General features: G+C 37.8%; 1 protein-coding gene across 2 annotated transcripts in view; it reads left to right on the top strand.

Annotated features, from left to right (window-relative positions):
- RNF17 (ring finger protein 17) overlaps positions 1-12,273 on the top strand; it is a 117,088-nt gene extending 104,815 nt beyond the window's left edge. For both annotated transcript variants that reach the window (XM_041767209.1, XM_041767210.1), the window contains exons 32-35: positions 3,170-3,338; positions 6,878-7,013; positions 9,236-9,425; positions 12,175-12,273. In XM_041767209.1, the coding sequence (XP_041623143.1) occupies positions 3,170-3,338; positions 6,878-7,013; positions 9,236-9,425; positions 12,175-12,273 (594 nt within the window). The remainder of the gene's footprint in view (positions 1-3,169; positions 3,339-6,877; positions 7,014-9,235; positions 9,426-12,174) is intronic.
- The last annotated feature ends 1,037 nt before the right edge of the window (positions 12,274-13,310 follow it).

Below are 13,310 nucleotides of genomic sequence, written 5' to 3' on the forward strand. Positions count from 1 at the left end.
TGTCCCTATTATAATTATTTGTAGTTCTGTGCTGTTGGTTGTGATCTGTCCTCTTTCATTATTTTATTTATTTGGGTTCTTTCTCTTTTTTGATAAGTCTGGCTAGGGGTTTATATATTTTATTCTTTCAGAGAATCAGCTCTTACTTTTGTTGATCTGTTCTTTTGTTGTTTCAATATCATTTATTTCTGCTCTAATCTTAATTATTTCCCTTTTCTACTGGCTTGAGGCTTTATTTGCTGTTCCTTTTCTTGTTCCTTTAGGTGTATGGTTAGGTTTTCTATTGGAGACTTTTCTTGCTTCTTGAGGTAGGCTTGTGTTACAATATACTTCCTTTTTAGAACTGCCTTTGCTTCTCCCAGAGGTTTTGTATTGTCATGTTTTTATTTTCATTTGATTCCATCTAATTTTGTTTCTTAATTTCCTGGTTAGCCCATTTATTCTTTAGTAGAATGTTCTTTAATCTTCATGTATTTGTGATCTTTCCATATTTTTTCTGTAGTTTACTTTGTCATAGTGTTGTGGTCTGAAAATATGCATGGTATGATCCCAGTCTTTTTGTACTTGTTGAAGACTAATTTGTGACTCAGTATGTGATCTATTCTGGAGAATGTTCCAAGTGCACTTGAAAAAAAATGTGTACTCCGCTGTTTTAGGATGAAATGCTCTGAATATATCTGTTAAGTCCATGTGGTCCAGGGTGTCATTCAAAGCCATTGTTTCCTTCTTGATTTTCTGCTTAGATGATCTGTCCTTTGCAGTAAGTGGGGTGTTAAAGTCCCCTTCTATTAGTGTATTATTATCAATAAATTTCTTTATGTTTGTTTTTAATTGATTTATATATTTGTGTGCTCCCAAGTGGGGGCATAAATATTTATAATTGTTAGATCTTCTTGATGGATATACCCCTTAATTATGATATAGTGCCCTTCTTCATCTCCTGTTACAGTCTTTGGTTTAAAATCTAGTTTGTCTGATATAAGTATGGCTACTCTGGCTTTCCTTTGGCATGTTTTAACATGGTAGATGATTCTCCATTCACCATCTCACTTTAAATGTGTAGGTGTCTTTAGGTGTAAAATGAGTCTTTTATAGGCAGCATATAGATGGGTCTTGTTCTTTAATCCATTCTGATGCCCTGTCTTTGATTGGGGCATTTAGTCCATTTACATTCAGAGTGATTATTGATATGAATTTAGTGCCATTGTATTACCTGTAAAGTTGGTATTTCCGGTGATGATCTCTTTCCTTTCTGGTCTTTGTTGCTTTTGATCCTTTTTTCCCCCAAAGAATCCCCTTTAATATTCTTGTGGGACTGGTTTAGTCGTCCTGAATTCCTTTAGTTTTTGTTTGTCTGAGAAACTCTTATCTCTCCTTCCTTTCTGAATAACAGCATTGCTGAATAAAATATCTTGGCTGTATAGTTTTCCCATTCAGCATGTTGAATATACCCTGTCACTGTCTTGCCAAGTTTCTGTGGACAGATCTGCTGTGAACTTCATCCATCTTCCCTTATAGGTTAAGGACTTTTTTCCTTGCTGCTTTCAGGATTCTTTCCTCGTCTGTTTGTGAATTTGACTATTATATGTCTTGGTGATGGCTATTATTTGTTGAATTTATTGGGAGTTCTCTGTGCTTCTTGAATTTCATTGTCTGTTTCCTTCCCAGCTTAGGGAAATTTACAGCTATACTTTGCTCAAATACACCTTCTTCCCCCTTTTCCCTCTTCTTTTTCTGGGACTCTTGTGATATGAATGTTATTAAGCTTTAAGGAGTTGCCAGGTTCTTTAACTCTTTGTGATCCAATACCTTTCATTCCCTGTTCTTTTAGCTTCATTATTTTCCATAATTTTATCTTCTGTATCACTGATTCATTCCTCTGCTTCTTCTATCCTCTATGTCATGGTATCCAGTCAGTAATAGCATTTTAAATGTCAGCCTGACTAGTTTTTATTTCTTTTATCTCTGCAGTAAGGAATTCTCTCAAGCCCCACTAATATCCTTATAATTGTCATTTTAATTTCTGTTTCAAACAGCTTACTTATATCTATATTGATTAAATCCCTCGCCATCAGTTCTTCCTATTCTTTCTTTTGGAGTGAATTCCTCCATCTTGTCATTTTGTCTAGGTCACTGTTTTTTTGTGTGATGTTAGGAAAGCCTGTCAAATTCCTGCTTTTGAAAGTAATGGCTATATTAAGAAGTCCAAAAATTAGGGGGGATCCTATATGCATTATGCTGTTGTGTTTTGATGGCTCCTACCCTCTCATCAGTCCTCTGCAGTTTCTCCTTGCCTGCAGTGGTGGGTGTTTGGACCTTGTCCACTGTGGAAAATTTTAACTAGGTGTGTCTTGATCTGCTTGTAAAAAGAAGCTAGATTCCCCTCCCCCCCCAAAAAAAGAAGAAGCTAAATCCTATTTCCCCTAGAGCTGAAGGTTTTAGCATTCTATGATCAGTACACTTGGTGCATGTGAGGGGTTTATGCTGGTTTTCCAGGGGAGGAGCTTGCTGCACTGATTCTCAGGCTGACTTGCCCTAGTGGGTGCACCTACAGGGCACGGGGGGGGGGGGTTGGTGTAAGCAGCTCTGGTCTCCACTGTGGGGGTGCTGTGTCGCTCCCTGAGGTCACTCAATGCTGATGGGAGGTGAAGAGGGGGAATGATGTCACCCTGCTCTCTCATCCCTGTAGTGGGGAATTCAAGCTGCTTCTGGAAGCCCTCACAGAAGAGCAATCACCCCTCTTGTGCCCCCAGCTTATGTCAGTACTGGCTCAGGATTTCACACTAATAGGCTCAGTCAAGATGTTGAGGGTGGAGAGGGAGCTGTAGGACCCACTTCCAAAAAGTCTCTCATGGATGTTGCCCGGAGGCTCAGTTATTTGCCCTGGGGGCCTGCCCACTGGCCTGCTAAGAACATAGCTGCATGCTTCCCTGAGAGCGAACAGTTGTAGAAAGAGCACACCACCAAGGCAGAGGCCACATGTCTTTAATGATCTATCTCAGGAGCCATATGTCTTCACTTATGTTCTTTTGATTATAAAGATCAACTCTGGTATCATGTGGGATCATAGGGGCCATTATTAGAGGCTGCCATAATAACTTTGTCAATATAAATGAATACTAAAAATTACAGAATTTGAAAGTTTTTTCCTTCCCTTTCTCCCACTTAGGTGTATATTTGCCTTGATTCTGTAGAAAGTTGTAATCTGTTTAACCAGCATAGTGATACAGATGACAGCGGAGTCAGCTGGGAATCTGAGTCTGAGAGCCTTAATGAAGCACTGCGGAGGTTTAATAAGAATGTGGAGACATTTCCTCCTCTGACGGATTTTAGAACAGGTATACTAAATTTTCTGAGTAAAATGGGATTCTTAATAAACCGTTGATTTGCTTTAATGAGCTTTTGAGGTTTGGCTATTTCTAATGTTAATGCATATATTTTTTAATTTTTTAATTAAATTCAATTTAGCATATAGTGTATTATTAGTTTCAGAGGTAGAATTTAGTGATTCATCAGTTGTACATAACATCCAGTGCTCATTACATCGCATGCCCTCCTTAATGCCAATCACTCAGTTACCCCATCCCCCCACTTACCTACCCTCAGGGAACCCTCAGTATGTTCCCTAGAATTAAGAGTCTCTTATGGTTTGTCTCCCTCTGTTTTTGTCTTATTTTATTTCTCCTTCCCTTCCCTATGTTCATCTGTTTTGTTTCTTAAATTCCACATGAGTGAAATCATGATATTTTTATACACTTTATTTTTTTATTTTTTTAAAGATTTTATTTATTTATTCATGATAGTCACAGAGAGAGAGAGAGAGAGAGGCAGAGACACAGGCAGAAAGAGAAGCAGGCTCCATGCAGGGAGCCCGACGTGGGATTCAATCCCGGGTCTCCAGGATCGCGCCCTGGGCCAAAGGCAGGCGCCAAACCGCTGCACTACCCAGGGATCCCTATTTTTATACACTTTATATGCATGATCTCTCCAAATCCTAAAGACACTCTATAGATGATCTTTCTCATTTTCTAAATGAGTAAGAGAAGGGAAGTACCAGCCTTGGGTCACTTCCATTTTCCAAAACTCAGCTGCATTGGAAAATTGACTTCATAAAGGTGATTTTTCTAAGCTTGAGGTTTTGCCAAAGCTCAAATTATTAGAGTTGTCATTCATACCTAAATGGCAGTAATTTTAATTACAAACCACCTAAGTTGATAATTTTGAAGTACAGTAGGGGAGCCCAGGCTGTGTCCTGTCCTGTCAAGATAGGTCAAGTTGTGCCATCTCTTTTTTTCTAATCCATTCCTACCCATATTTAGAAAACATATGTGACTCTTCTATGAAGAAAATGTATCGTTACTGCTGTTGACAATTTCTGAAAACCAGGAGTGGTGTCCATACATTTTTACCAGTATGCGATATATAGAAATGTATTTATTCATAGCATTTTGTACAAATTGGAGGATATACTAAAGCAAAGGAAAACATCAGCCTAAAGTCTTACCTGATTTTACTCAATGATATTTTAATGGGTTGTGACTCATGTTTGGCTGATAAAGACCACTTGCTATTCCCTCTGCCTGGAATGTTCTTCACCCAAATTGTATAGCAGTTTAGATTGTTGCTCAACTGTCCCCCTATTGCAGGTGTTGCCTGTCCTCCCCATGTAAAGTAGCACTGCTTGTCACTCTCCCTTACCCGATTTTTCTCCATGCTTCTATTTCTTTTTTAAATAGCACTGTGAGGGCAGCCCAGGTGGCTCAGCGGTTTAGCACCACCTTCAGCCCAGGGTCTGATCCTGGAGACCTGGGATGGAGTCCCATGTTGGGCTCCCTGCGTGGGGCCTGCTTCTCCCTCTGCCTGTGTCTCTGCCTCTCTCTCTCTCTCTTCTCTCTGTGTATTCTCATGAATGAATGAATGATAAATAAATATAAAATAAAATAAAATAAAATAAAATAAAATAAAATAAAATAAAATAAATAAAATAATAAAATAAAATAAAATAAATAGCACTATGAGCAAGAACTCTTTGTACTGCTGTGTCACCAGTAGTTAGAAGGGCATCTTTCACAAGTTAGGTGCTCATGAACATTTGTTGAATGAGTAAAAGAATAAATTCATGATTTTTTCTTTTTATAAACTCAGATTTATAGTCTGGAAGAAACAGTTCCTTCCTCATTGTCTTCTTGTCTCAAGAGAAGTCACAGAAACATTCTGTGCATAATGTGATCATTCATGGAGTTATATATAGCTCCATTTTCTGTGGGTATTTTTTTATTCCTCAATAAAGGGTTTTTTATAAGTATGTACATGTACAAGTTGATTCATAGGCAAGTGCCTATTAAGTTGTTTTGTAGGTTAAAATAACATGACAACTAGGTTGGGTTGGGTTTTTGGTTTTTGGGTTTTTTTAGTTGTGTTTTGAGAGGAAACTTCAGCCATGTTTCTAAGGCTGGAAATGGTTGAGACTGTTAACAGTGATTCAGTCCATTGCTTACTATGCAGACAGCTCTATTAGAGGAGATTTTTTTACTGTTCTATTGATAATCTTTTCTATAAACACAAGAAATTGTTTAAAACTCTGTAATAAAAATCTTGTACATTAGAGACCTGTATTATTTAAATATCACTTTCCGGGATCCCTGGGTGGCGCAGTGGTTTGGCGCCTGCCTTTGGCCCAGGGCGCGATCCTGGAGACCCGGGATCGAATCCCACGTCGGGCTCCCGGTGCATGGAGCCTGCTTCTCTCTCTGCCTATGTCTCTGCCTCTCTCTCTCTCTCTGTGACTATCATAAATAAAATTTAAAAAAAAAGTTTAAAAATAAATAAATAAATAAATAAATATCACTTTCCCACAACTACACTTCTGTGGAGATTATGTAGAAAAGAAATGGATGACATACAAGGGATGGAAGTAGAGCAAGACAAGGGCCTAAAGTATGTTCCATTTGCTCTGAAATCTAAAAGTGTATGGAGAGAAGTACATACTATATTAATTTTTTCAGTTTTACTCAAGCCTAGCATTCGTTCATTTATCGAGCAATTGCTTGTACCAGGTACCATATGAGGAATACATACATATACGGTTCGGCACGTAAGAACTAGTGGACTAGTTGAGAGGGGACATGAAAACCATGTTCAATATGAAAATAACAGCTCATAGCAAAGGTAGATGCACAGTACCATAGGATCACAGAGAAACCAGTGACTAGAAGTAGTAAGGGCTTTTTAAAAGTCATGTTGGAGCTAATCTTTGAGAGATTTTTCAGAAAAAGTATATGGGGGAGCCATCTAGATAAGGGGAACAGCCACGGCCATGAGCTGAAGTAGAGGCTCAGGTAATTCTAGCTAGGTAACACTTGAGAATATGGGGTAGAAGCTGGTTGGGAGTAGATTGTGAAGAACCCTATAATTGCAGTTGATATTGCAGATGGTTATAATGCCATCGAAGAAACAAGGGCAATTGAATTTTTTAAATTTAATTTTGGTGTTTTTAGAATGGATTGGAGGGGACAAAATTGAAAGGAATAGCAGAAACCATTTTATCTTTTGCAGAAGATGATGGCTTAAAAGAAATTTCAGGAGTCTAACAAGTGGGGGCATTGGAAGGATAGTCTAAGCCATGAGCAGAAGAACTAGGAACTATGAGAATGGGAGAAGTGCTTTTCTTCAGAGCTTAATTCTTAGGAATTAGGAAAAACAAAGTGTATAAACTGTAAACAGAAAAAAAACAGAATCTAACATATGACAGACTGTTGAATGTTTAAACCTGAATGGTGGGTTTATGGTGATTACTTTTTCTTTGTACTTTTCTGAATTAAAAAAAAAACTGTTGTTTAGCAAGGCAATGTGATTGTTCTTTTTTCTGTCTTTCCAGAAATGCCTTGCCTTGCAGAATATGATGATGGCTTATGGTATAGAGCAAAGATTGTGTCTGTTAAAGAATTTAATCCTCTAGCTGTCCTGGTACAATTTGTTGATTATGGATCAACTGAAAAGCTGACAATAAACAGGTTGGTTTTTTTTTTTTTAAGTCAACTTAGTTGAATTAGAATTTAAGTTTTAAAAATAATAATTATTGGGAAAGTTTTGGTTTTCTTTTAAAGCGACTTATTAGGATTTTTTTAAAAATCTGTAAGTCTTTTTATTGTGGTTAAATAGAAAATTTACCTCGTTATTCATTTTTAAGTATACATTTGATTAATATTAAATATATTCTGGATGTTGTACAGCTGTTGCCACTGTCCATTTTCAGGACTTTTTCCTAATCCTAAACAAATTCTGTACCCATCGAACAATAACATTCCATTCCCTTTTCCTCACCTCCTGGTAACCTTTTTCTACTCTCTGTCTCTGAATTTGTCCTATTTTAAGTACCTTACATAATTACTCTCAGACAGTATTTGTCCTTTTACATCTGGTTTATTTTACTTAGGATAATGTTTTCCGGGTACACTCAATTGTAGCATGTATCAGAATTTCGTTATTTTTATGACTAAATAACACTCCTTTGTGTATGTGTATATATACACACAATGTTTTATGTATTCAAATGTTGATGGACACTTCAGTTGTTTCCATCCTTCAGCTGTTGTGAATGCTGCTGCTATGAACATTAATGTACAAGTAGCTGTTTGAACCCCTTTCAGTTGTTTGGTATGTACACCTAGAAATGGAATTGCTACATTAATGGTGCTTTTGTTTAACTTTTCGAAGAACTGCCAAACTTTTCTGGAGGGTCTGTACCATTTTACATTCCCACCAGCAATGCACAAGGATTCCAGTTTCTCCACATCCTTACCAACACTTGTCATTTTCCATTTTTTTGTTTGTAATATTTGTGGTTAAATACATGTATCATAAAATTTGCCATCTTAACCATTTTATTTTTTTTATTTTTTAAAATATTTTATTTATTTATGATAGAGAGAGAGGCAGAGACACAACTCAGGCAGAGGGAGAGACAGGCTCCATGCTGGGAGCCCAACGTGGGACTCGGTCCCGGGGCTCCAGGATCGCGCCCTGGGCCAAAGACAGGCACTAAACTGCTGAGCCACCCAGGGGTCCCCCCATTTTATTTTTTAAAAGACCTTATTTATTTATTAGAGACAGACAGAGAGAGAGAGAGAGAGAGAGAGAGAGAGAGAGGCAGAGGGAGAAGCAGGCTCCATGCAGGGAGCCTGACGTGGGACTTGATCCGGGTCTCCAGGATCACCCTTCACCCTGGGCCAAAGGTGGCACTAAACCACTAAGCCACCGGGGCTGCCCCATCTTAACCATTTTAAATGTACACTTAAGTAGTGTCAACTATACCCACATTGTTATGTAGCCAACCTCCAGAACTCTTTTCATTTTGCAAAACTGAAAACTCGGTACCCTTTAAACAACATCCCCCATTCATTTCCCCCTCTTCCAGCCCCTCGCAGCCACCATTCTTTCTTTGCCTATGAATTTAACTATTGTAGGTATCCCGCCCATGTAAGTGGAATCATACAGTATTTGTCCTTTTGTAACTGGCTTATTTTACTTAGCATAGTTTCCTTAAGGTTCACCATGTTGTAGCATGTGTCAAAATTTCCTTCCTTCTTAAGGCTGAATAATATTCCACCATATGTATATACTACCTTTTACTTATCCATTCATCCATGGATAAATGGATATTTGGATTGATTCCCTTTTGTGACTGCTTTCACTTCATTAGGGCTATATACTGGGAAGTGGAATTGCTAGGTCACATACTCACGCTATTATTAGTATTTGGAGAAACCAGCAAACTATTTGTTTCCATAGCAGCTGTACCATTGTGCACTGAGTGTCCAGGGGTTCCAGTCGCTCTCCACATTCTCACCACGCTTGCTGTTTTCTGGTGTTTTGATAGTAGCCACCCTAATGGATGTGAGGTTATATCTCACTATGGCTTTGCATTTGCATTTGATGATTAGTGATGTTGAACACCTTATCATGTGCTCGTTGGCCACTTATGTATTTTCCTTGGAGAAATGCCTACTTTTTTCTCATTCTGTAGGTTGCTTTTTCACTGATTATGTCCTTTGCCCAGCTTTTAATTTTGATGTAGTCCAATTTATTTTTTTTCTTCCATTGTTTGTGTTTTGGTATTACCTAAGATTCATCACCAAATCCAATGCCATAAACTTTTCCCATATATTACAGCTTTAGCTGTTAGAGAATTTTAATTGTGACATTCTGAACATCTTAAGAATTTCTTTTGTGACAGACTGCGTCAGATTCCACTTCACCTTATGCAGTATCCAGCCCGAGCCATAAAGGTTCTCTTGGCAGGATTTAAACCTCCCTTAAGAGATCCAGGAAAGACAAGAATACCATATTGTCCCAAATGGAGCATGGAAGCATTGTGGGCTATGATAGACTGTCTTCAAGGAAAACAACTGTATGCTTCTTCCATGGTAACTATCTCAATTAGCCAAAATCTTACTGAAGCTATTTCTAATGTCCCTATGTTCACTTTCTAAAGTGCTTTCTATCAATGCAAATCTAGATGTAAAAAAATGCTTTAAAGCATATAAAGCTGTAAATACTATAAGATTAATTTTAAGGCTTGTTAAAATTATGTTTTAGTTTATATTTAGCAAAATGTATTAGCCCTACAATAATATATCACTGATGTAATGAATAAGATGAAAATGACCAAGCTCTGAGTATCCTATAATCAACTCATAAATTGAGGGAAATGAAACATTTGTAAACCATTAATAATATGAAGTAGAATGAGGTATGTTCTACAAAAAAAAAGTATAGAAAAAAAAAGTATAGGTGCAAGGACTGATTATTTCCATCTAGAGAGATGAGGATATGATACGGTATTTGCCTCCTCAGCAGGCCAAATAATCAGTGAACAGGTAGGTCTGGGAAGTGACATTGAGCTGCATCCTAAAAATAGGAAACCGCAGAATGGGAATTCGGGTCAAAGCCACGGAATGAACTGAATTGTACTAATTTTGAGTTGTTTAATGCAGTAGAACCTGTATCAAAAGGTTTAAATAAACACAGCACTCACCTTCGACACATAGCACATGCAAATAAATATACAACGCACACTATACTTAAAGAATATAGTGTGCACAATATACAGCACACAAACACCCCTACATCACATTCTCACCACACATACAACATATACCAAACATATGCTACTTAAGAAGCCACACACAGCACACAGGTACCAAAAACCTTTTACACATACACTACACATATACCACAAACACAGTCAGAGAACGCATACCATACACACAGTACATTGAACACCCTAAACACACACAACAAAGAATTACATAAAATGTACAAGACACACAAACACCTCATGTAACACACACACACCATACACATCCCACTACAGAAATACCACATATTCACTATAGATCCCACACAAAACCAACATGACATAATTCAAAAATATACACCATACATACACCACTCATGACCCACATCACAAAGCACTCACACCCTGCACATAATAAACATACGACAACACATATAAAACATACAAAATACATTGCAACCAAAACACCCAAACACGATATACTCACCCATTCAACACATACCAGACATATAACACACACAGATCACTCAGCATTCAGACATCACACACACCTAACATCATTTGTACTACAGACTACACACACACAACACATATTCATCACATATATCACATCACCCAGTACTTACCCCACATATCACACACCACACACCAAACATACCATGCGCATATGCCACATGCAACCACAGTACACATACCACACACTCCAAATATACAACATACACTAACATATAGCACACACACCACACATATACCACAAAAACACCACACACATATAAAAATAGACAATTCACACTACAGAAATTTCATTCACCCACTACATATATACCACATAGGCACCACACGTAACCAACACCACAAAAACATGCAACACTGGAACACACATACCACTCACAACAGACACCAGCATACACCATACACTAAAGCAGATAGCATACACACAAATATACCACACACAAAACACATATGGAACGTAAACACACCAAACACACTGCACACATGAAACCAACACACCATTTATACCACATACCATATATATACCACACAAACACATCACACATACACCACGTAAGCATCATGCATACCATACACTACATACAACACTTACACTACACAAATACCACATATATTAAACATACATGTTTGACACCATATGCCTCACACACAACACATACAACTACACCATGCACCAGTCAAAACTACACTCACATTGCTCATATACCAGGCACAACACACATACCACACACACTCCATACATACAGCACAAACTACACATAACACAAAAACCACACGTGAAAATATACCACACACTACAGAAATACCATTCACACACATTTACACCACACTCACCTCACAAACCTACACCACAACATACACATCACACATACACCACTCAACACCACATATAACACACAAAAAGACAAAATGCACAACATATACAGAGTACACACACACCTGGAGTGCCTGGGTGGCTCAGTTGGTTAAGTGCTGCACTGTGATTTTGGCTCAGGTCATGGGATTGAGCCCTGCATGAGGCTCTGCACTCAGCACGGAGTCTGCTGAGATTCTCTCTCCCTTTCCTCCTACCCTCTGCTCACTCATGCACACTATTTCTCAAATACATAAATCATTGAAAAAAATACACACACACAGGGGCCCATGGGTGGCTCAGTTGGTTAAGCATCTGCCTTTGGCTCAGGTCATAATCCCAAGGTCCTAGAATCGAGTCCTGCATTGGGCTTCCTGCTCCCTCTCCTACCTTGTGCTCTATGAATAACATTCAAAATTTCATCAGTTTATGCATAAAAGTATAATGCCCTAGGGTTAGAATATAAATGAATTTTAACAGGGATGGTACTATTAAAGCACATTGGCTTAATCTAGAAAAACTTTGGGGAGGAGTTATATTTTAAATAAACTATAAGAATGGGAAGAATAGGATTTAATAGGAAACCATTACAAAGACCTTTTTAAAAGACAGATGATTAATAAGTTTGGAGAATGCCCTTTCCTTCTTATGTGATGTAGGCCAAATGTAGGAGGGAAAAAGCAGCAAAGATATTACTGTTATTTTCCTGACAACTATGTTTTAATTTTAGGCTCAGGCACCAGAACAAATAGTGACCTTATATGAAGATGAACAGTATCCAGTTCATATGTCACTTGTAGAAATGGGGCTGGCAGACCGAGATGAATGATGTAAGCATCATGACTTCTTGTTCCCCTTTATAATCAGCATAAGGCATGCTAATATAGTGGAGATTAAATATACATTAAATATTTATATTGCCTGTAAAAGCACCTCTTCAGACTCTCCTTGATTTCTCAAAGAATGACGACAAAGCTCAACAAGAATCTTTCTTCTAGACTCTTCTTTGTAGGCCCTTTTCACCTACTGAATACCAGGATCAAAGAGGATATGCATCTGTAAGAATGCTTGGAATGGTTATCATGACTGTTAATAGTGCCAGAGAGTGGTTGGGGATGGGTAGAAGAGCAGAAGGAAGTGGGCACATAAGACTGTGGTATGCACAGAACATATTGGACAATCCATGATCTAATCGCAAAGCTATCAAAGTACCTGGGTAACCAGCTGTTTATTCATCCACATAAATGTAACAAGTGATGATTCAGCAACTAGTTTGAACATGTAATTAAGCAAAGGTTTTAAATAACATGCATTTTGTTTTTCAGGTATACAGTGCAGAACATCTATACGGCAGCCCAGAAGAAAGTTTTCTGTTATATGTAGGCCATTTCAGGCTTATTTTTCTTGACTCGTTCTGCAGTAGTGCTGGCCTTTTTCCTTACATGTTAAACTGTCAGGAATTGTTTGAAAAAATAGTTAATAAATATCTGCTTTCAAATATTTTCTGGTTTTATTTTACAATAATTTCAAAATCAGATATTTTAGGCACATAAAAAATATAGTTCATTTTATAACGAATGTGAATTAAGTTTAAGAAGGACTCAGTACAGTTGGAGACTCCTGTAGGGTGCTTCCCTAGTCATTCTCCTCCTTGCAGAGGTGAACACTGCTGTGAATTTGATGTTTTTTATTCTGACATTTTACTACACATGAATGGAACCATAAGCAAGATATACTACTGCTGTGTATATTTTTTAATGAGTGTGCTATACTGTACCTTTCATTTTCTCACTACTTGTACTGTTCATCAATGTTGGTATGCAGAGCTCTATTTTACTCACTTTCACTCTTCTGTTTGTCTCTGCA

This window comes from Vulpes lagopus, chromosome 8, assembly GCF_018345385.1.
Source record: "Vulpes lagopus strain Blue_001 chromosome 8, ASM1834538v1, whole genome shotgun sequence".
Lineage (NCBI taxonomy): Eukaryota > Metazoa > Chordata > Mammalia > Carnivora > Canidae > Vulpes > Vulpes lagopus.